Source organism: Manacus candei, unplaced genomic scaffold, assembly GCF_025592945.1.
Source record: "Manacus candei isolate 608988 ecotype Guabito, Panama unplaced genomic scaffold, ASM2559294v1 h1tg000042l, whole genome shotgun sequence".
NCBI lineage: Eukaryota > Metazoa > Chordata > Aves > Passeriformes > Pipridae > Manacus > Manacus candei.
The window spans coordinates 3,981,727-4,002,837 of NW_026138090.1; the positions used below are offsets into that span (position 1 = coordinate 3,981,727).

The 21,111-nt window shown below is 46.1% G+C and overlaps 1 protein-coding gene and 1 long non-coding RNA gene across 4 annotated transcripts in view; one reads left to right on the top strand and one right to left on the bottom strand.

Annotated features, from left to right (window-relative positions):
* SEPHS1 (selenophosphate synthetase 1) overlaps positions 1 to 10,699 on the bottom strand; it is a 26,193-nt gene extending 15,494 nt beyond the window's left edge. The window contains exons 1-3 of one of the 2 annotated variants that reach the window (XM_051795205.1): positions 10,592 to 10,699; positions 7,199 to 7,460; positions 4,025 to 4,128 (exon numbers count right to left, since the gene is read on the bottom strand). In XM_051795205.1, coding sequence (XP_051651165.1) covers positions 4,025 to 4,128; positions 7,199 to 7,391 — 297 coding nt within the window. In that variant the 5' untranslated portion in view covers positions 7,392 to 7,460; positions 10,592 to 10,699. Of the gene's footprint in view, positions 1 to 4,024; positions 4,129 to 7,198; positions 7,461 to 9,789; positions 9,984 to 10,591 lie in introns of those variants that run through there. The other variant, XM_051795204.1, reaches the window with a different exon arrangement.
* LOC127474447 (uncharacterized) lies at positions 9,984 to 19,360 on the top strand. 2 transcript variants are annotated; one of them, XR_007905849.1, is made up of 4 exons: positions 10,006 to 10,096; positions 15,840 to 16,088; positions 17,347 to 17,657; positions 18,786 to 19,360. It is a non-coding gene; the product is annotated as an uncharacterized LOC127474447 (long non-coding RNA). The 2 variants fall into 2 exon arrangements; XR_007905850.1 differs by lacking the exon at positions 15,840 to 16,088 and having other exon boundaries at positions 9,984 to 10,096.
* The last annotated feature ends 1,751 nt before the right edge of the window (positions 19,361 to 21,111 follow it).

Genomic DNA, 21,111 nt, shown 5'->3' on the forward strand with positions numbered 1-21,111 from the left:
AATTCATCCCAGCTGTCTTTCTCAGCATTCTCTCTTACTGACTGTGTAGGAATCCCAGAGTTCAGACTGCATGTCCAGTCTGAGAGGCTGAAGTTAAGATTGACAGTCTGTCTTTGCTAACAAGCTCAATTTACTTCATCTGATACATTCCTGTTAACTTTATTCCAGGACAAAACTGTACATCCCAATGAAGATGACCATAGCATGGAATTCACAACTGCTAGGAAGCCAATCCAAAATGCTGTATTGCTGTACCTCTTCTGCATCAGAATGCACAGGAGACAGGGACCTTGATGAGAAAGCTGTTTGTCCTTTGCACTACCCTGAAGGCCATGTCTACACTGTTCAGTTTTTAGGAGAGTACTTCTCTTCCCGGAGGATACAGCCAAGAAGTCAGGAAGCTGACAGCACTGAGAAGCCATCACTTGTGTCACATGAAATTAGCTACTCTAATTTTACTAAATTAATGGTTCTGAGTCAGAGTTTCTGGGGTATGGACCCAGCACAGATGAGACATCCAGTTTCCTGATGAAGATGCAGAACTTCCTGACACAGGATGTGCCCCAGGGGACAGCAAGATATTTCAAAACACAGGACAAATCCTGTTGTGTTACCCTGGAAAACTCTATGCATTCTATGAAAATTGTTTTAGGTTTACAGCTGCAGAACGGTAACCAATATCTGGTTTTATGATTTTAAATCGGGTTCACAGGCAACACCACCGTGATAAAAAACAACAGCATGCTTATTTGACAAAATTTGGACAATTCGCAAAAAAGTACTATTTTCAGGCAGTTACCTCACTTGCTGATGACATAAAACAACATGCCCAAATCACAATTAAATATAATCCAGTTTTTCATACGATCAAGACCTTCCAGTAGCACCAGGGGAACCTTTTACATTTGGAACTGGAATAGGGATTAATCACTTAAATCTTAAACTATTAAGAAAAGAGTGAGCTGGGTATTGCATGGTTTGATGGATACTGGCTGTTAAATTTCTAGATGCCTATTATTCCCCTTCTCTGGAAGGGAACTAAAACCATTCTGTGTTATCTTCAGTATTTACCAAGCAAGCTGCTGGTTTATGCCCTGTTAGGAACCAAGAGATAAGTTTTTAAAACAACAATGACAACAGCTCTGATAGTCAGAGGTCAGCCTAACAACCCTTTTGCCAACTGCCAAAACCACTATGGAAACAAATTCAGTACAAGTCTCAAGTCTGAAGCAGCAGAGAGAACAATACACAGCTTGTGAACACTGACAAACACCACAGGACTCACAAACAGGGGTCAGTCCTGCAGGCTACCCGCCTGCTTGCTCGGGTATTTGTGTTTCAGGGGGGACTATGTGCAGTACTAAGAACTATTTATAAGGGCAAAGGATGAAGAATCAGACACCCATCTCCAGTCCTAAGCGAAGGTTCTTCTTAAAAGAGCAACAGAAAGGTTCCTGGAATGGAAGGGGAAGGGCATGTTCTCAAACTATACAGTTCCCTGCTCCTGTATTCAAACAGGTGTCTCCACAGTGCCACAACAGAAGCCAGAACCAATCCTACTCCCAGTGGATTGATACTTATTATGAAACCTATTTTCAATTGCTTGTAACTTTTCTAATAAACCATTTAAGCTGAATAAATCCTCTCCTGAATATGGATTTTACAGGTGTACATCCTAGGGATAATTCTGCACATGGATTGAGTGTTTTCAAAGACAAATAGAAAGAGAAAGGGGAAAAAGAAGGAAGAATGATTTTGTGTATAACTGCAGAACTTAGTTTTAAAATAGGCAGTGAGAGAGTGAGAGAAATCTGTTTTCTGAAGCAGAAATTGGAAGTTCAGCTGAGTCCACACACAGTTTTGCTTCCCTCAGCTGTTTACTAATCCCTTCTGTCACAGCACTCAGCTTAGAGTTCATCTGCACTTCTGGATTTCCCTCTTTGCTCCCTCTCCTTCAACAAGGAAGAGAGAGCAGACAAGGAGCTGCAGGTAAACCCTGTGCACAGAGAAAGGAAGAGGCTCTAAAACAGGGAATACCTGCTCAAAACCAGACTAGAACTGACCTGGTAAGGAGACTGAGGGGAAGGGCAAGGAAAGTGTGGACTGCACATGAGTGATAATGGTCACAGAGTAGTAACAACAGGCATGGGTCAGGGGACATCCAGACTTAAATGATGGAAAGAAGCAGTTGGAGAAGCAGGTCAGCAGCAGCCTGTCTTGAACAGAGGAGTTCACAGCACACTCCTTTATACAGCCTGGACACAAACTCAAACTTCCCACATCTCACCATTCCTCTGTTTGTAACAACCATCCATAAACCCTGTGGCTGGTTGTATTTGACTGTCCTCTAAAAAATGCTGGTCCACACAAGCAAACATATATACTGCCCCTTGAGGAACTCTAGCCCTCGAGAAAGAGGTCTGAGTAGAGGGTCCAGCAGCATTAATCCTGCTGGATCATCACTGCCAGTACCAGCAAGAAGGCTTGTGACAGAATCCCTGTTCTCAGTGAGCTTTTAGGAAGAAATACACATCTGTAAACAGATTAGGAAGTGGCCAGTCACCAGATTAAAATGAATGCCTTCAGGAATAAAAAGTGAAGGACCTGAGAATTAGACAGCACCAAAGTTACAGCTGCTGGTGCATGTGGATCACAGCATAGACTGTGACTATGATGCAAACACTGAAGCTGGCCTAAGGCCAAATTTACATTTCACTCCAACCACACAGGCCTAAACCTTATCTGGGCACAGGCTCATCTGTCTACTCCTGCAGCATCTCAAACCCTTTGTATCTCCAAGCAAAGCAACCCTCCCCCTTCACCACAGTCTCTACCACTGTCCCTCGTGAGTTTTTGTTACAAGGTGAGAAAAAAAAAAGCTTCTCAGATGATGAACTTGAACACAGATCTCCAACATTTTTTTTCCCCCCTCTGGTCCCTGACGAGTTGCCACATGATATTAAGGCAACCCACTTGAATCAAATTTCTCAGGAGAGCTCAACAGCCCAATACTCCAGAGGCCAGCCTGAGATTTTGGCTGCTCAGTTTGCAAAGAGCTCTTCTGGAACAGAAATCAAAGGAGCTACGCTTGCATATGTGCACACCACCTGGTCAAGCATGCTAAAAAAAGAAAAAAGTTGGTCCCAATCTCAAACTGCGTGTCCAAAACCTACCAGACAGGTCTCACAGAGCAAACAACAAACCCACAGCAGCAAATAAAGCATGCAGGCACCCCAACAGCAGTAAAAACATGCAAAGGAGTCACATCCAAATCACAGGAACCATGAATTCTAGCACTTCTTAACTTTCATTTAACATTTCCTTACAGCTTTATTAAGTCTTTTTTTTTAAATTAATTCGTTTCTCCGTGATCTTCCCTTCAAGTCAGTATTGATCACTGCCACACATACCTCCACACAGCAATCTCTGCTGGGACAGACTGAATGAAACAGGGACACAGAAGCAACTGAAGCCAAAGTGCACCCAACTTCCAACAAGTCATTTCAATGTACCCATGTTCAAGTGGGGGTAGTACAACAGGAAGGCTGGTGTTCAAAGGCACTCTGAAGTTGCCAGGTGCTATTGGCAGCTACAGATATTTAGGTATTTCCAGTTCTAACATGTTACCTGGTTACTTCAGTACCTCAGAAAAGGCCAATTACAATGTGGTTCTGCTCATAAGTGGAATTTACTCTCTGTTGCTTCACAGGCATCTCTTTTTCCCCCTTTTGGACTTTACAAGCCAAATTCCACAGAACAAGAGATGAAGGGAAATTTGAATTGAAGGTGGCAGTTCTCCCAGCTTTCACCTATAGAAAGCAGCACTGCAGAATTCCCAGCCAACATGGAAGACTAAAGGATGAAATGACGCCTTTCTCTCTTCAAGCCTATTTAGGAAAGCCTCTGAATGCAATTAATCACACAATTAGCACTGCACATCTAGAAGAAACAGTCAGAACTGCCAGTGGATTGGTGAGAAGTTGAAATCAGCAACAGAGACAAGAGTTAAGTTTAGCCAACTTACCATCATATAAGGGTCATCCACAATAGGATAAATATAATCTGTCGTCTGGACCAATGACAAACCTCCATGTCTTAATGGAATAACACAAGTGTCCATCCCAATTCCTGCAAAGACAGAAATCCATGAGTGAGGCAAGTAACTGTGCCTTTAATTATCTGTTGCTCTTAACAAGACTACTTATAAAACATGTCTGTGAAATACAATTTGCAACACTTTCTAAACAGACATGGCAAATGCCTTCCTTAGAGAAAGCACACAGCACAAATAAGAGGAAAAACCAAGCAACCAAGCAAATAAGAGGAAAAACCAAGTTCCTGGCTGGCAATGAACATAAGCATAAATAGCTGAAGGCAAGAACTACAATGGAAGTAAACTACAATGTTCTTTATTCTCTTGCAGCAGAATAACAGCACATCAAGAACATCTGTGCTTGCATGTAAGTACATTTAAACATTTAAAGTTAAGAGGAACGACGTGCATTGATATTGTCAAAAGTAAATAGGTTTTCCTGTCACTCTGATCTCAATAAAAACACAGTGACAGCTTTAAAAGGACACAGCCTCTCATAAAGGACATTATTCCCTCACTTCAAAAGGAAGAACACTGCCACAAGTCACAGCCCTTGGTGAGAGATGATTCAAACACTTGGAGCTCTTGCAACTGTGTTAACCTCGCCTTATGCCTGTGAGGCTCGAAAGTGGCAGACAACCTGATAGACACAGAACTTCTTTGAGAAAACCACAACTCTGAGCACACACCCTTTGCCCTGACAGTGGGTATTTCAAACAGAGTAAGCGATATTAAAAACCTCCCAGCGTTTGCTGTGATGGAAAAACCCACAGTAAAGGGGCAGGTGACAGATCACAACATGCTGGCTGAGCCACACTCCCTGTGGCTATCCTTGTAGCAATGGCAGGTAGTTTATCTCCAACCTGAGATGGCAGCAAGCCACCTGGAATTACTCTGCATACCTCACAGGGCAAGAGTCTTCAAAACAGCCTGTTTTTAGGAAGCAGATGTCACTTAGGAGCCTTTCCTATGCAAACACACTATCTGCTGTCACTTGAGGTCTTATTAAGGAGACAGGGAAGGTGTGTCAGGCAGTCAGTATATAGGTGGAGAGGTTCTTGCTTCTCCTGCCTACAGAGGCAGGAGATCTTGCCTTGGAAGAGAACACATACTGACAGAAGCTCATGAGCAGTAACTTAGGGCTGCTTATCCTCCACAGAAGATCCCAAGCCACTCTGTGTGATGTCCAGTGTCTCCAGGGAAGGGCACACACACAGTTACAGAGAAGTGGCCCATGTACAGGAGCTGTTTTGCCCTCAGTTCACCTGTTCATGCCGTAATGCTGCAAGACTGACTTCACTTGTGCATTTTTCCACAACTGCAGCAGAAGTGCTGCTTGACAGACAGCCCAAGGAGCTATGATGGTCTTTCTGAGGCTACAGTGATGTTCCACCAAGACAGGTCTAACTAAACAGTGTTTTACTTACAGCCACATTTAAGATTGCTCTGGGTAACATCACTTGCAGAACTAAAAAGGAGTGATCTTGAGCCTGCTATTGGCAACTTCCCTCCTGACTGCATCTCAAAAGCATGGTGCATATGCACAGGTGGTAAAGTTATCTGTCTATACCTTTTAAACACAAGGCATCAAAGGCAAATCACACCAAACTTATCCAAAGACACATTTGTGAAAGGGATACTCACCACAAGAGCATATTTTTAAGAGACCTGAGCTCTCCACCTTCTATTACTAACAGATTTCCTGTTACATAGTATCACACTCACATACTGATGGCATAAATCTACTTTTTTACCTTTTCATATAGCTGGAGAAGAAAAATGTATTAGCAGTTCCATTACTGTTTAGAGCTTGTAAGTTTGTAAGAGAAAAAAAATCCAAATCAAACTATTACTGATTTTAGAAAACTGCCAAATTGAAACGCTGCTGTGAACAATTTATTTAATTTAGAAAAATACATATAAACAGCAATTTGGGGATAAAAGAAGCTGGAAGTGTCCTTCAGCAGAGACTATTAAATTATAGTGCCACCCCAGCTTCACACACAATTGCTGCTTAGATATTTCTTACAAAGATCCCCATTGTTTAAGCAAGAACATGGGTCCCTTACTAATCTCTCACTGAATTCAATCTCTAACAGAATAATTGTCTGAGGCTTGTCAGCCTGCTAATAGACAATCAGCAATGTTAAAATAATTTTAAATAAGGTTATTGGACACTAAACTGATAATTAAATAACCTCAGAATAAATGCTCCATTGATATTCCTAAATTGAAGGAAAAAAAAAATTCATTCTGCACTGCAAAATAGAGATTGAATATGCAGGGCTGAGTAAACAGACAGACAGAATTAAAAGTGTCATTAAACACATTATCGACATTAATTTATCTATATCAATATTAGGTACAGTAGCTGGTATCAAAATACCTACGTTTGCCCTGTTCCCCATGTAGGTGGCTTGTGCAGGTTGTTTTCCCTTATTGCTTGCATCATTGTGCAAATATCAAAGAGAAAGTGAAGCTGGCAAGAACACAGAGGTCTTGGAAAGGCAGCCTTTCCCAGGCAGCTTCTACAGGTGAGCAAAAGAGTTAGAGTGGGGAACAATGAAAGGACTGAAAGGAATAATGACAACTGTGAAACAATTTGCTCCCAGTCAGCTGAAGCAAGGAATTTTTTCTCTTGTTCACTTTTTGTGACCCAGGAACAGAGGAGAGGGGAGGAAGAGGGGAACTTCACCTGCAAGTCATCTAATTGCATAAAATTCATTGCATTCATTGCATAAATTTCCAAATGTATCAATATAAAATCCCAGAAATTAACTGAAAGGACTTCAGTTTGCACAGCATCTACTGGGGAAAGGGAGGAGCAGATTAACACCTGAACAAGTGCCTATCATGATGGCCACTCCTGAGTGTATTTCTTTTGTAGTTGAGTGCACTGCAGGATGTTAAACAAGTAAAATAATATTCCTGTATCCCAGATGCCAACAAGTGACAGCATGAGATTCATCCTTCAGCTTTCTGGATGCTGTGCATGCATTACACAACATACAGTTTTTGAACTGATTAAACAAACCACAAATGAGACCGCTTCACTAGGCACACCAAACAGAAGGACCGCACACGTCAGGAACAGCAGCTACTTACCCAACCTGGGCATAACTGCCCCCAAGAACTGTTCATCTTCCTGAAAATGGTTTTCTTGTAGAGATTCGAGTAGTTTCTGTAAGACATCCTGGGGCACTTTGCAGCCTGTGCCTTTCAGTTCAGTGAATCGGGTCAGGCGGAAGCTCTTGTCCAGTTCGTAACTTTCTGGGTTAAACGACTCCCGGACAGACATGGTTCTCTCCCACAGACTGCCGGCCTTTCCCACCCCACAGCAACGGGATCAGTTTCTCTGCTGATCAGTCTTATTAAAAAATAAAATAAAAAAAAAAATTGGGACCATTAGAAATTCCTAGGACCTGCGAGACAACAGGTTTTCCACGTGGAGCAAAAAAGAGAAAGCACTCGATGCCGTTGTTCACCTGTTAAGACAGGTGTGCACATCTCACACAACTCATTTCCCTAAGACTACAAAGGAATGACTCCTCACCCTACCTTCTGACATTTAGAACTATAACTATGCCACAATCAGAGAATTAAATTTTTTTCCAGATATGCTGCATAAGGTTTTCATTAAAAAAAGAATCTAACACACTTACCAACCTCATTTAACACAGAGGTTACAAAAGAAAGACTAGTTCCCAGAGCACAGAGGCCAGTTTCCAAAAGGCAGCCTGGGCCTTGATCTTGCAACACGCTCAGCAGACACATCTACTTGTACTCGCTCAGTGAGGGGTCACAATTTTAGCCCTTAAGATATTAATCTCCAAAATAAGATGCTTTTCAAATACCGACTCTGCTTCAGTCCCGATGTAAGAAGCTGAAAGTCCATAATACACCTGTTCTCCTTGGGGGAAAACACAGTCCTGGTGTTCTGTTAGTACAGGTAACAGAAGAACAAAGAGGTCGTACTTAAGCAGGCTGGTCCACCTACAAACACACCGGTTTACCTTTTGGCATGTCCGCAGACATAGAAATGCTGAAAGGTTTGTTGCCTCTCCAGCCCTTTTTTAGTCAACTAATGATACTGAGAATACAGAGAATTGCCCATTAAAATGGTAATGTAAAAAGACACTGATGCAACTCATTTAATAAAATTCTTAACAATGCATGTCTAATTTTAGAACGTTTTTCCACTCTGACTCACATCCCACCACACTCCAAAACTAATAAGAGGCCTAAACAGAGACGCTGACTTCTAAACAGGAATGGCTGTGATAAAATGCAATTCATCTTTCTCAGAGAAGAAGTTTTCAGGAATTACTAAAAACAACCTGAGGTATTTTCTTAGAAAGCAAAGATCCTGCCTCACAGCAACAAGAACAGAGATCAGCGGCATCACTGGCAAAATCTGATACCAACAGTCACATCCTAACAAGGTTAAGCTGAAAAGAAAAAAACAAATGCAAGTGACTGGTATTTGCCAAGTTCAAGTTTGCTAAATGAAGAAGTAAATCTGCAGACTGTGATGTATGTCCCCTATACAGCACTTATTAACAAGTACATCTGTTCCATAAACCTTCAAGTCTACTAATTTATTGATTATAATTCGTAGGAGCTGAAGTTTTAAGCTCCCTGAGAACTTTTGATGTGGAGCCCAACTCCCCCTTACAGTGCTTTCCCTCCTTCCCCGGGAGGTGTGGCATTTATTTAAAACAAATCTTCCAAAGCCCAGGCTCGGGCACTAATCCAAACTCTAGTTACAAGAACGTGTCTTGGATGAGCAATGAATTCAGTTCCTAGCTGTTGTCTTCCAATGCAAGACACTAAGCACTTGCAACCAGAAAAAAAAAAAAAAGTGTCTGGAAAACCTGTCAACAGAAAAAGGAGACAAAAGCTTTTCGAGGAGGGGGATTTTTTTTCCCCTCCATTCTTTTTTAACACTTCGTTCTAATTAATTCCAGCAATTTATAAAAAGCAGCTTGCCCCACAAGGAAAACATCTTCCCTCATCTAACCAGTAATTGCAAAAAGCTTAGCACCCCCTGTCTACCTACACAGGGATGGATGCGGAGGCCACAGCCCACCAGGAACTTTTCTGCAGCCTTGAGAACTGCAAAGACACAGTTCCCTCATTCGAAAACAAATCTTGAAACAAACGAGTCGATTTCATTTAATGGCAAACACCCGCAGTGCAAGAACGCAGTAACTTCTTAATGAAGATCTGATTAAAGTTGCATGCAGTTGGGTATTTTGCAGACTGCCAGGGGAGCAACCTCCCCTGAAGGACGAAGTTTGGTGACTTCGGTGGTCACAGCACCGAGCCTGTCAGAGCTCTGGAAGCGTCTGGACAAGGCTCTCAGGCACATGGTGTGATTCTCGGGGCTGCCCTGTGCAGGGCCAGAAGCCGAGCTCGATGATCCTTGTGAGTCCCTTCCAACTTGGAATATCCTGCGATTCTGGCAGTCCAAGCAAAACGCGACGCGAGCGACAAGCATCCCTCCCCCGCAGGAGGAATCACCCCGTTACCCAGACGTTCCTTACTTTTAAAAGAGCGGCATAATAAATATTAAAAGCTAAAGTTTAACCCTTGCCTCCCTAAAGAGCAGTCTGAGGAGAGCACAGGAGCAGAAAAAAAAAAAAAAAGGAGACGGGGTGGGGGGGAAGAAGGAAGAAGTGGATCCAGGTACATACCCAACGCAACCCCCCGAGCACCCGCCGCCAGCCCGGCCGCCCGGGACACGCGAGGCGCGGAGCCGCGACACCCATCGACCCGGGGAGCGCGGCTGCGGGCGGGCATGGCTCCGGGACACCTTAAATTTCCAGCCGCTGCCTTTAGAGGCGAACCCGGGGCCTTCGCTGCCGCTCTCTTTGTGCAGACGGAGAGGAGGCGGCGGGGGAAGAGGAGGAGGAGGAAGGAGCTGCGCGGAGCGGAGCGGCGGCGGCGGCCCCTTCCCGCGGGTGCCCGGCCCCGCCGTGTCCCCCGTGTCCCCACGTGCAGGTACGGTGTCACCGGGGCGGGGTTCGCCCCTCGCTGCCGGGGGCGGCCGGTGGGATGTCGGGCACCCCTACACCGCCCTCCCCCCCCCCGCCGCCGCTCCGTGATGGGGAGGGAGAAAAGCCGGGGGGAGCAGGAGGGGGGGGGAAGAAAGGAGGGAAAAGGGAAAAAAAAAAAAAATGTCGGCGGGCGAAAAATTTAACCCGTCCGCTGCCGGCGTCCAGATTTTTTTAAAGCGGCCGCATCGCGGTGAGGCGCTGCCCCCAACACCCCCCCCCCCCGCCTTCCCGCTCCTTCCTCCGCCCTTCCCCCGGGGCCGGGCCGAGGGAGGGCGGCGGGGCCCGGGCCGGGCGGGCACCCCGCGCCCCGGCCGCGCCGCGCCGCCCCCCGCGCCCGGCCCGGCGGGAACGGCGGAGGCGAATTCCCCTTTAAATCTCCCCGCCTTGCACCCCCCCCTCCTCCTCCTCCTCCTCCTCCCTCCTCAGGTCTCCCTCTCACCGGCTCTCGCCGCCTCCTCGCCCTCCGCCTCCTCCCGCGAACGGGACTCCCAGCGCGGTCCCACAATGCACCGGGCGCGCCGGGCTCCCTCAGCGCCGCCTGAATAGAAAATGCCGCCGCCGCCGGGCACGGGGGGGTTAACCCCCCCCCTTTTCCTCCCTTTTCCCTCCTTTTCCCCTCCCGCCTCTCCTCTCCGCGCTTCCCGCCCCCTCCCGCTTCCCCCCCCCCTCCTGCGCCCCCCCCAAACACCGCATCCCACGCGCGTTCCCGCGCGGGCGCGCGCGCTGTTGCGGCGCGATTGTCGCGACACAAATTCCCCCCCCTCCCCATTCTGCACGTGTGGGTGTGTGTGGGGGTCTGGTCCCTTCATACTGAATCATCACGGTTGGACGAGACCTTTAATATCCAGTCCAACCCATTACCACCACTGTAACCCCTAAATCACATCACCCAGTACCAGATCCACATGCCTCTTAAACACTTCCAGGGATGGTGACTCCACCACTCTATTCCAGTGCCCGACCACCCTAACAGCGAAAAAAATTTTTTCTCATATCTGATTTGAATCTCCAGTCTCAGGTTAAGGACATTTGCTCCAGTCACAGAATCACAAAATCAATTAGGTTGGAAAAGGTCTCCAAGATCATTGAGTCCAACCTGTGACTGAACGCCACCTTGTCAACCAGACCAGGGCAACAGTCTTTCCTTAAACACTTCCAGGGACAGTGACACCACAACTACCCTGGGCATTGCATTCCAATTTCTAATCACCCTTCCAATGACTAATCACCCTTCCTGTGAAGAAATTCTTCCTAATGTCCCACCTGGCGCAGCTTAAGACTGTGTTCTCTTGTCCTGTCACTGGTTGCCTGGGAGAAGAGACTGACCCCCCCCAGCTACAACGTCCTGTCAGGGAGTGTAGAGACCAAATAGGTCACCCCTGACCCACCTCTTCTCCAGGTTAAACACTCCCAGCTCCTCATTCCTTGCAAGGAGTGTGTGTGTGGGGGTGATAAGCCACAAGAACCCCACAGGTCTGAGCATGTGTGGGAGAACAAATCCTGCTCACAGAGAGTGGTCACCCACTCCGGGGTGCAGAGCAGGGTTTAAGTGGGTTCAGGAGAGATTTTAGTGTTGTGGGAGCAAGGACGGGCCGAGGGGGCTGTTCCTACAGGTCCTCATTGCATTCCACTTGTGGAGTGCTTGGTGCGTGTGTGGGCTGTGAGCTCCTGGGACGGACAAAACCTGCTGCCCAAACTCTGAGGCTTCCTCTGAAGATCACGAGTCTGCCTGTGGAGTTCATTGCTCTGGGATGCTCTCCTTCAATAATGAAAATGTTGGGATTGGGAGCAATTTGGGCTGGAATTTAGCTGGAGCAGAGGAGACCCTGCACTCTGCACAGCTGTGCGCACCTGTGCTGAATTTTGCCCAGAAACTGGACAGAAAGTCTCATTTGATCCATGTTGTAACCATAAGCTGGTTGACAATGGGCAAAATTTGGCCAACATTAGGTTTTTCTGCATGCAGAGGCAGGACTGTGGCCCCAGTGCCACGGCCCGAGGGGAAAAGGGAAGGGGACTCGGCACCACACAAAAGGGTTCAGATTAGTATCTTTCTTGACCATTTGAGAAGTGAGGGAAGGTTTAGCCAATCAAACAATCCATCCAACCCCTCACTGCAGGATTGGTGGATATCTTGAACTAAATTCTTTAATTGATTGATACTTTGATGAATCGACTGCGCATGATCTGAAAAATTCATGCAGCGCATGCCTTCGAACTCCTGGCACCCATGTCTGTGTGCCAGGAGTAAGAAGTCAATGGCTGCACGATTTTGTAAACTGATTTCTTTTAATTTTTGAGTATCTGCTAGCAGGCCTTCAATCGCTGTGGTGGTGGCATTGGCTTCCTTGGTCAGCCAGCAACCAAGGTGGGTCAATAAGGATAGGGCATGGGCTGTTCCTGTCCTTGGGGTTGGGAAGGAAGCCCAGAAGTTTTTCATGCGGGACCAGATGTGGATGTTGGAATCACAATCCGCAGGGAAGGGTAAGGGAGGTGGCGGAGTGACAATTCCAGCATCCACACGTGGTACCACAACAGTAAGGGGATTAGTAATTTTTGGTTTGGAGCTGGTAGTGCGTGGTGTTGTTTTCTTTGGCTTAGGAAATCTAAGCGGTGCACCCATTGCAAAGGATAGGGATCTTTTAACTCGATTCTTAGGGGTAGAAGATTGATCCAATAATTTGAATTTCGCTGGGTTAAAAAGTGCCAATTTTCCTACTGTGCAGGGACCCCCTTCCGGGTAGGCAGGAATACCCTGCCACGACCGATCCCCGCACAAAAGGAAAAATCCTTTGGGAAGTCTCATGTTTCTCTTCACATGTTCTGTAGCAACCGTGTTGCAACCAAGTTGTTACACCATAGCGAAGGGGTTTCCTGGTAAATTGGCTTGTTAGCGGATAATTAAGGGGTGTGAATAGGTTTGGTTCCGTGTAACCATGAAATAAGATACAATTATTAGTAGGGAGAGAACCAAGGAGTCAATTTCTTGGGGTGGATCCGCAGTGAAAACCTGACAGGAAACAACCTGTGCTAGTGTAGCAGAATTTAGTGGCAGGGATCCCAGACTCCGTGTTTGTGATACAAAGGTGTTCCGTTCCTTTCCCGGAGTCACAGGAATACCCACCAGGCACATTTGAAAAGGGTTATGGGCGCTGGACAAGGCCAAGCACAAAGTGTCTGTTCCAGTGGCCTTGGCCAGCGTTACCCACAGGTTCTCGGTCGGCTGCTTCATCCATTCTCTCAAAGGAGATGAGGTACACACGTTGTGAGTCAGTTCTAAGGTGATGATGAAGATGACACAGGCGTGGAAGGTCCACATCTCGTGTTTGAGTCCTGATGTATCCGTACCCTTCTTTCTGGGACCCACTTAGGTCCTGTGTCACCTGCAATACAGGCGTACCCTTTCCCCCATGTGATTAGGGGAAAAGGGCCCGTCCAGATTTCTGTTATAGGGTCTCTGTACATTACTTTTGCTTTCTGAGTTCCTTGCATGATATCTGATTTAAAGTGCTTGTCAACAGGACTTCTGTTTGCGTGAGTTTCTGATTCCTCCAATAAATTTAAAAAATTTAGAACATACATCACTTTTTCCAATCTTTCTTGGGGAGTCATACCTGTACTCCCCCTTCTTTGTTTTTTGAGTAAATTTTTTATGTTTTGATGTGCTCTCTCTACTATGCCCTGCCCTGTGGGGTTGTGTGGGACCCCAGTGGTATGGTGTATCCCCCATTCTTCAAAAAATTTTCTGGTGTCTGCAGAGATGTAGGAGGGTCCATTGTCGGTTTTTATTTGCTTAGGGACACCCATCCTAGCAAATGCAGATAAGAAATGTCTTTTCAAGTCCCTGCTTTTTTCACCAGGATGCGCGGTGGCTACAATCATTTTTGAAAATGTGTCAATAGACACATGTACGTATTTTAATTTACGAAATTCTGGTATGTGCGTGACATCCGACTGCCAAATCTCCAACGCGGTTAATCCTCTGGGGTTAGTTCCTTCTGGAACTAGTGGAGCAACCATTTGGCAGTCAGGGCACGCTTTTAAAATTTCTTTTGCTCGAACCAGTTTTAAGCCAAATTGCTTTTGTAGAGACCGCGCATTCCGGTGAAAAAATTTGTGGGAGATTTTCGCTTGCTGGTATAAATTGGGGGTAACAGCCATACCTGCTAGATGTTCAGCAATCTGGTTCCCCTCCACCACAGGACCTGGCAAAGTAGTGTGAGACCTTGTGCGGACAATATAGTAGCCAAATTTCCTGTCTTGAATTAAGAATAGCAAATTTTTTAACAAATTAAAAAGTTTTTCATCAGATACTTCTTTCAAATACGAATTTTCGATTCTTTTGACAATGCCCACAATGTATGCCGAATCTGATACGATATTAATTGGTTCACTGTTGAAAATTTCAAAGCCGTGAACAACTGCTGACAATTCCACGATTTGTGGAGAACCCTGAGCTTTATGAATATTCTGTTGCCAATTGCCGTTTTCTCGCCAAACAATGACCGCATTTCCGGTTCTCCCAGATCCATCGGTGAAAATAGTTTTGGCATTCTTTATTGGAAGGTCTGATTGCATAATTTTTAATTTTAACGGAATTGGGATCAATTCTGCAAAAATTGGCACGCCGGGAGGTGAAATTTGACTTCTCCCGGGTAACCTCCAATGGCAATCTGAAAATCCATGGAATTCTGCATCAGTTGTTCCAGGTGTTCCGAAGTCAGTGGGAGGTATATGCAACCTGGCTCCTCTCCACTGAGTTCCAAACACCTGGTGCGTCCTTTAAAAATTAATTTGCCAATCATTTCAGCCAATGTAACAATAGTTTTTGAAAACTGATGTGGGAGGAATATCCACTCCCACAAACAGAAGTCCTTTGTATCACTTGTAAATTGGCCCAGTATGGCCAGTGGTTGTTGTTGTTCCCTGATGATAACTAGGGAAGATGGCAGTCCCTCCATCTTTCTGTAAGATTGTCTCTCTGAGATTTTGTTTTCAACTGTGGAAAGGGCTTGTTCTGCTTCTGATGTTAAAAATCTGGGGGAGGACAAGTCTGCATCTCCTTTGAGAAATTCAAACAAGGGGTGCAAATCACCAGTTGTGATCCCCAGCACTGGTCGGATCCAATTGATTGCTCCCAACAGTTTCTGGAGGTCATTTAAAGTTCGTACTTTCTTGTCAGTTGCCACTGATTGAGATTTAATAGTTTTTGAAGTAATTTGGAGTCCGAGATACCTCCATGGTGCTTCCCTTTGCACTTTTTCAGGGGATACCTCCAATCCTTTAGAATTTAAAGCCGAAATTGTTGAATTTAAAGTTTGCTCAACTGCCAATTTTGTTTTGGCACAGATCAATACATCATTCATATAATGGAAAATGACTGACTGTGGGAATCTTTTCCGAATTGGCTCCAACACTTTTGCCACAAACATCTGGCATAGTGTAGGAGAATTTTTCATCCCCTGGGGAAGCACCTTCCATTGGAACCTGCAAGGGGGTTCACAAGCATTGATGGCCGGGACTGAGAACGCGAATTTAGCCGAATCATCCGGATTGAGATATATATGAAAAAAGCAGTCCTTTATATCAATTACCACTAGGGGCCATTCAGCAGGGAGCATAGATGGAGAAGGCATTCCCTGCTGGAGGGCTTCCATTGGCTCTAGGACTTCATTTACTTTGCGCAGGTCCTGAAGAAATCCAGCTAGGGGGGACCGGCGGGATGATCACCACTCCTGATGATCTCTGAGCCCAAGTGAGGACGCAGGAGTTCTCTCAGAATGAGAGACCTTCAACTGCGCCCCACGTTGGGCGCCATCTGCCACGGCCCGAGGGGAAAAGGGAAGGGGACGTGGCACCACACGAAAGGGTTCAGACACAGCTGAGGGTCTGGGTGCAATGCCAGTTTATTAAGAGAACACAGGGACTTATACAGGGTAAGTCTGAGGGGAGGATTCATAACTGGGGAGGTACATGGGACTGACAACCAAAGGTGGGACAGGATTGGGAGACAGGGGAAAGGTGGGCGTAACTTATGGGTATCCAGGGGAAGGGACCAATGGGGGCTCACTCTGCACTGCAGCAACTCTCAGGCAATCAGTGGAGTGGGAAAGCAGGGGAGAACAGGGGAGTAAACAACTTCTGGAGGGAAAATCTGAGGGACCAAGGGGAATAACATTAGGGTACATTAAACTGGGTATGAAACTGGTATTAAAATGGGGGATAACAGGTCAGTCTGGTAGAATGACAGTCCATTCAGGCTCCATAAATGTCTCTCCATGCCTGAAATCTTTCCCAATCGGATTTCTCATTTTCTTCACCCCAGGAAGCCAGAGGTTCCCTCAGGTGTCACCTCCAAAGGTCTCCATTGATGTGTGGCCCGTGGAGGGCTGTGGGTACTACATCAGGAGTGTTGCAACCTGGCTGAGTTGCATCAACTGGTGACTTTTGTTAACCAAAATCTGGTTTTGAGCATGCTTCAGAAAAAAACATAATCTTGTTTTGCAGCAGGTGGTGATGAGTTCAGCATAACTATAAAAACAGTGCTGTGTTTCAGTACCTAATAGCCAGGGCATCCCTTGCCCCAGAGAATTTGCTCAAGTCAACCTTTTTTTACCACTGATTTACAAAGCATCCCGTTTTTTCATATGCATTTAATATATAAATCACTGGAACCTGACATATCTTTAACAAGTCTGATTTCCAGTGTCTTCTCAGTTCATTTTCCTCTCTGAAAGTGCTTTGTGTGCTTCTAAAGACCCTTTCCCCAACTGATTTAAGTCAGATGATTCTCACTCAAGACTTGTCTTGATTTACATGCCAGACAAGTTTTCCCCACAAAGGAGGGAATTTCCATGTTAGGGATAGCACAGGGCCCAGTTTTACATTTCCAAATAGATAAAACAGGCACTTTGCTTCATGTAATTTGCAGTTAAGTACCTAATTAGGTAATTGCCTGTTAATTCAAAGACTGTTATTCGTGCAACTGGCTTTGAAAAAGTGCTGCCTAAAAACAAGCAGAAAGAGAAAAAATTAAAATGTTGCTTTTCTTGCCTAATTTTAATTACTCTTTTTATCTCCCAGTGAACGTAGTGCCCCTGGATCGTGATGCAGAGGACCAGAGGTGCATGGGAGCTCCTGGCACTGAGCATATCTAGGAAGTCACTAATATTTGTATAATTAATTGCTTTTCAGACTCCTCCATGTTGCTCTCCAGAAGCATTTCAAGCTCGACACACAGAAGCTGTTTCTCCATGAGCAGCTGTGGGGCATTTGGCTGGTGGTTTCGACAGCAGGCAGCAGAGATGAATCAAGGACGTGGCATCCGCAGTCATGACCTGGAATTTGAACTCTTTGGTGCCTCTCCCTCCTCCCAGAGGGATGGAGGGGAGGCGGAAGATCTCAGGATCTTCTGATTGCCATCTATCCAGCTGATTTGCTGAGCACTGGCCTTGTATTGTGTCTGTATGCTCTTTGAGAGATGATTTTAGTCTGAAAAAAAGCCTGTGAGTATCCTGAGAGCTGGAAATCAGATGCTCTGATCTCACATTTCTCCAGCATTTAGCCATTGCCTCTACCACCAGCACCTCATAAAAAAAAAATTTAAAAAATCATGGAACATAAGAAAACCCATGAGATAAAAGAAGAGATGAATGTTGCTGATTTTAAGCCCTGACTTATGGGTTTTTTCGTTCTGATGTATTTGGTGGGGAGAGGGAATTGGATCATATTTTCATCTTTTTTTTTGCCCAACATCCATGAGGACTAGACACTTCTTTAATAGAGAGGGAAAATAAATAGAGATTTCCGAGTGGTAATATGACTGAAAGAAAACGTGAATATGTGGAATTCATGCCAAGGTGGTGAGGTCTGGCAGTGCTGCCATGTGTCCTGTGTTACACTCAGGAGTGGGAGAGAGGCACTTGCATTGTGGATGCCATGCCAGTGGCTGCCCCTGTCCTTCTCCATGGTTTCTGGGGGTGGGATGGTCACATCTGAAGACAGAGTTGTAGGAAAGAGTCTCCAAGAAGGAAAACACAGGGAGGGGTGTCCATGCAGCCCTTTAGTACCTGTGTGGATGTGAGCTAAAGCTAAACAGGACCAGGGTATGGAGATGGGCGCTGTGCATAATTGACTGCCCTGATTAATTAAAAGCAACTTCTTGGTGTGGGCGATGATGGAGCATCCTCAGATGGATCTGCACGTGTCCCAGTGGACGTGTGCCCCAGTCCCTCCTGCCTGTGCTGGGCTGAGGCTGTGCATGGGCAGGTGGTGGGCAGGAAAGCAGCTTTGTCAAAAAAACCAAGCCAAGAGGGAGCAGCCATATCTCCACTGCAGCTTCAGGTCGGTGTTGTGGCACCAGCACACATGTACCCTGTGCTTCTGCAGGGGCCCCACGCTTGAAACAGCTGTTGGAGGATGTGTGGGATCAGAAGGGGAATCCTGTGCACCCAGGGAATGTCCTTTTGATGCAGGATCATAAGCAAAACCCTAAAAAAGTAGTGATGGATCCAACAGCCCTGGGCAGAGCCCACACTGCTGGAACCACCTGCTTCATGGAACATTTTCCTAGAGTTAAGTAATGGTTTTCTAAAAATTTATCAAATTGTCTTTTTTTTTTTTTCTCCCCAAAGGCTTTTTTTGCCATCTGTGTGCAGAATCTCCAGCAGAAATTCCAAGATCTGGAGTGATTTTGTCCCATGCCATGAGAACGATCTGCTCTGCACACCTTAGGCCGTGCAAAAAGGAGAAAGAGAAGAAGGTAGAGCTTTCTGTGGGCTCTCTGTGAGCCTGATCACTCATCAAAGGCAGCTGCCTCCTGTGCTGACCTGAGGACGTGACAGATGGCTGTAGCCTTTACAGGTGCAGGGCCTGCATTTCATCGGTCTTTCTTCCTTGGGTGACTTGGAGCATGGATTATTAGCAGCTCGGATTTCTTTGGCCACGGTGCCTTGTTGTGTACACATCCGGGTTAAATCTAAGCAATATTTCTGATCCATGTAGGCTTCTGACTTGGTTCTGCGTCTTCGGTGTTTACAAAATGATCAACATTTGAACTTTCCTGTTCTTTTCCTTAAATGTCAGCAGAAACTTTTTTTTTTTTTAATAAACAGTGCAGCCTCCCCCTGCAATGTTTGTAACCAAGAAACTGTGGCATCACAAGAGCATGAGGAAATATTGCTGATTAAAACCAGGGTAAGAAATGACAGTGAAAGTGTTTGTGATTTTTTTTTTTCATTGCAGAATCACAGTGAAGTGGCTGGTAAAATGGGACCAGCTGGCTCAGCCCCACTTGGGCTGAATACAAGGTTTAATACCCTGAAACTACTTCCACTAGCATATGGGGCTGGTCATATGCTTTTGATATGAAAACTCTTAATTGTAGCATGACAATTTAATTTCTCGTGTGAAACACATCTCACATCACAGCTTTTCCCCCACCTCTTTCTGTTTTGACAAAGCAAAGCAAGTTTGGGCTATTGTTGGCTCTCTTTGCCTTGTTTTTGTCTTTTTCCTGAATCTCATTAATATACAAGCGGTATTAAATAATAATGATGCCAGTAGTGACCTCTGCTGTGCCTTGATGTCTGCTCCCTTTTGCTTCCAGGAGCAGATGTTGTCTGTCTTTGTTTTCTGTTGCCAAATGGGGACTTTGCCCCTTTAACCTTTGATAAGGTGCCTTAATAGCCTCTAATGTGAGATTTTATCACAAGCCAAGTAAAGGATATCCGCCTCTTAGCTTTTATTAAACGTTCCCATCGTGTTTTACAGCAATTTAAGGAAGTCCAGTTTCCTCTGTCTTTTTGCAGGTGGTATTTATCCCCTGCAGCCAGGTGAGCATCCGCCATGGAGGGAGCACCCATGGACAGAGGTCCTGTCCAGGGCTCTGTCCTGGGTGCTGCTCCAGCACCGAGCCCTAACCAACCTGCACCACAAACCAGTCAAACAGGGTGATGCTATGAATGATCAATGGGGTCCAACAAGACTCACCTGGGCCCCGTTTTCCAGAGATTGCTGATGTGAGGTGGGGAGAGCGGTGTGTACACAAATACTGCTGGGGTCTTGGTGCTTGTTCTCCTCTTGCTGTGTGCATGGACAGGAGCCACTGGGTGCTTTTGCACCAGCAGCTAAACGCTGTGGTGCTGTAAATCTGCTCTAACACTTCCTATGAAGAGACACCCTCACTATGTCCTTCCCTTCCTCATCCCTTTTGCAGCATTTCATACTTTGCTCCTGCACTCAGCCACCCCGAAAACCCCAAGGGAAAGTCCACCTCCCAGTTTCTACCTATTTATTTACCTGGGCATATACATGGCTCATATGAACAGCCATCAGCCCTGGGCTGGAGTGATGAGGGCTCTCCCCGGGGCAGGCAGACTGCATTGCACCTTAGGTGAGAGTGTGCCTGGCTCCGGGAAGCCTTGTGGGCAATTTGGGAAGGTGGCACTTTGTGGCTGGGATGTGCCTGTGTGCTCTCCCATGGCCTCTTGCAGCATCAGGGGGGGCTTCTGCTGAGTCCCCCTTGGCCTTACCCACATCTCTCCTTAATTACATTGGATTTGGTATTCCCACCCCTGCCTTTGCTGTCTTGGCCTGTTTGACACCTTGCCATGTCACACCTGGGGAACATTTCATCAACACCCTTTCTTTTGCCAGGCTGGGGCAGCAGCAGACACAGAAGAGCTGCTGTTTCTTACTGATCACCACATGGAAAATAAAACAAGCACACAGGGCTGGTTGAAGCAGCAGCCTCTGCCACGCTCCCCTCAGCACTGCTGCCCAGCCCTCAAAGGAACCACCTCCTTCCCCCTCCAGACCTGGAATTCCACCTGTGCCGACAACACCTACTTTGGCGGACAAGCCTCGTGCCTCACACTGCCTGCTAGCACTCTCCTTGTGTCCCTCACCCTTTGTAAGGCTTTGTTTCCCCAAGCCACATCCCATCACATTGTGCCTGGG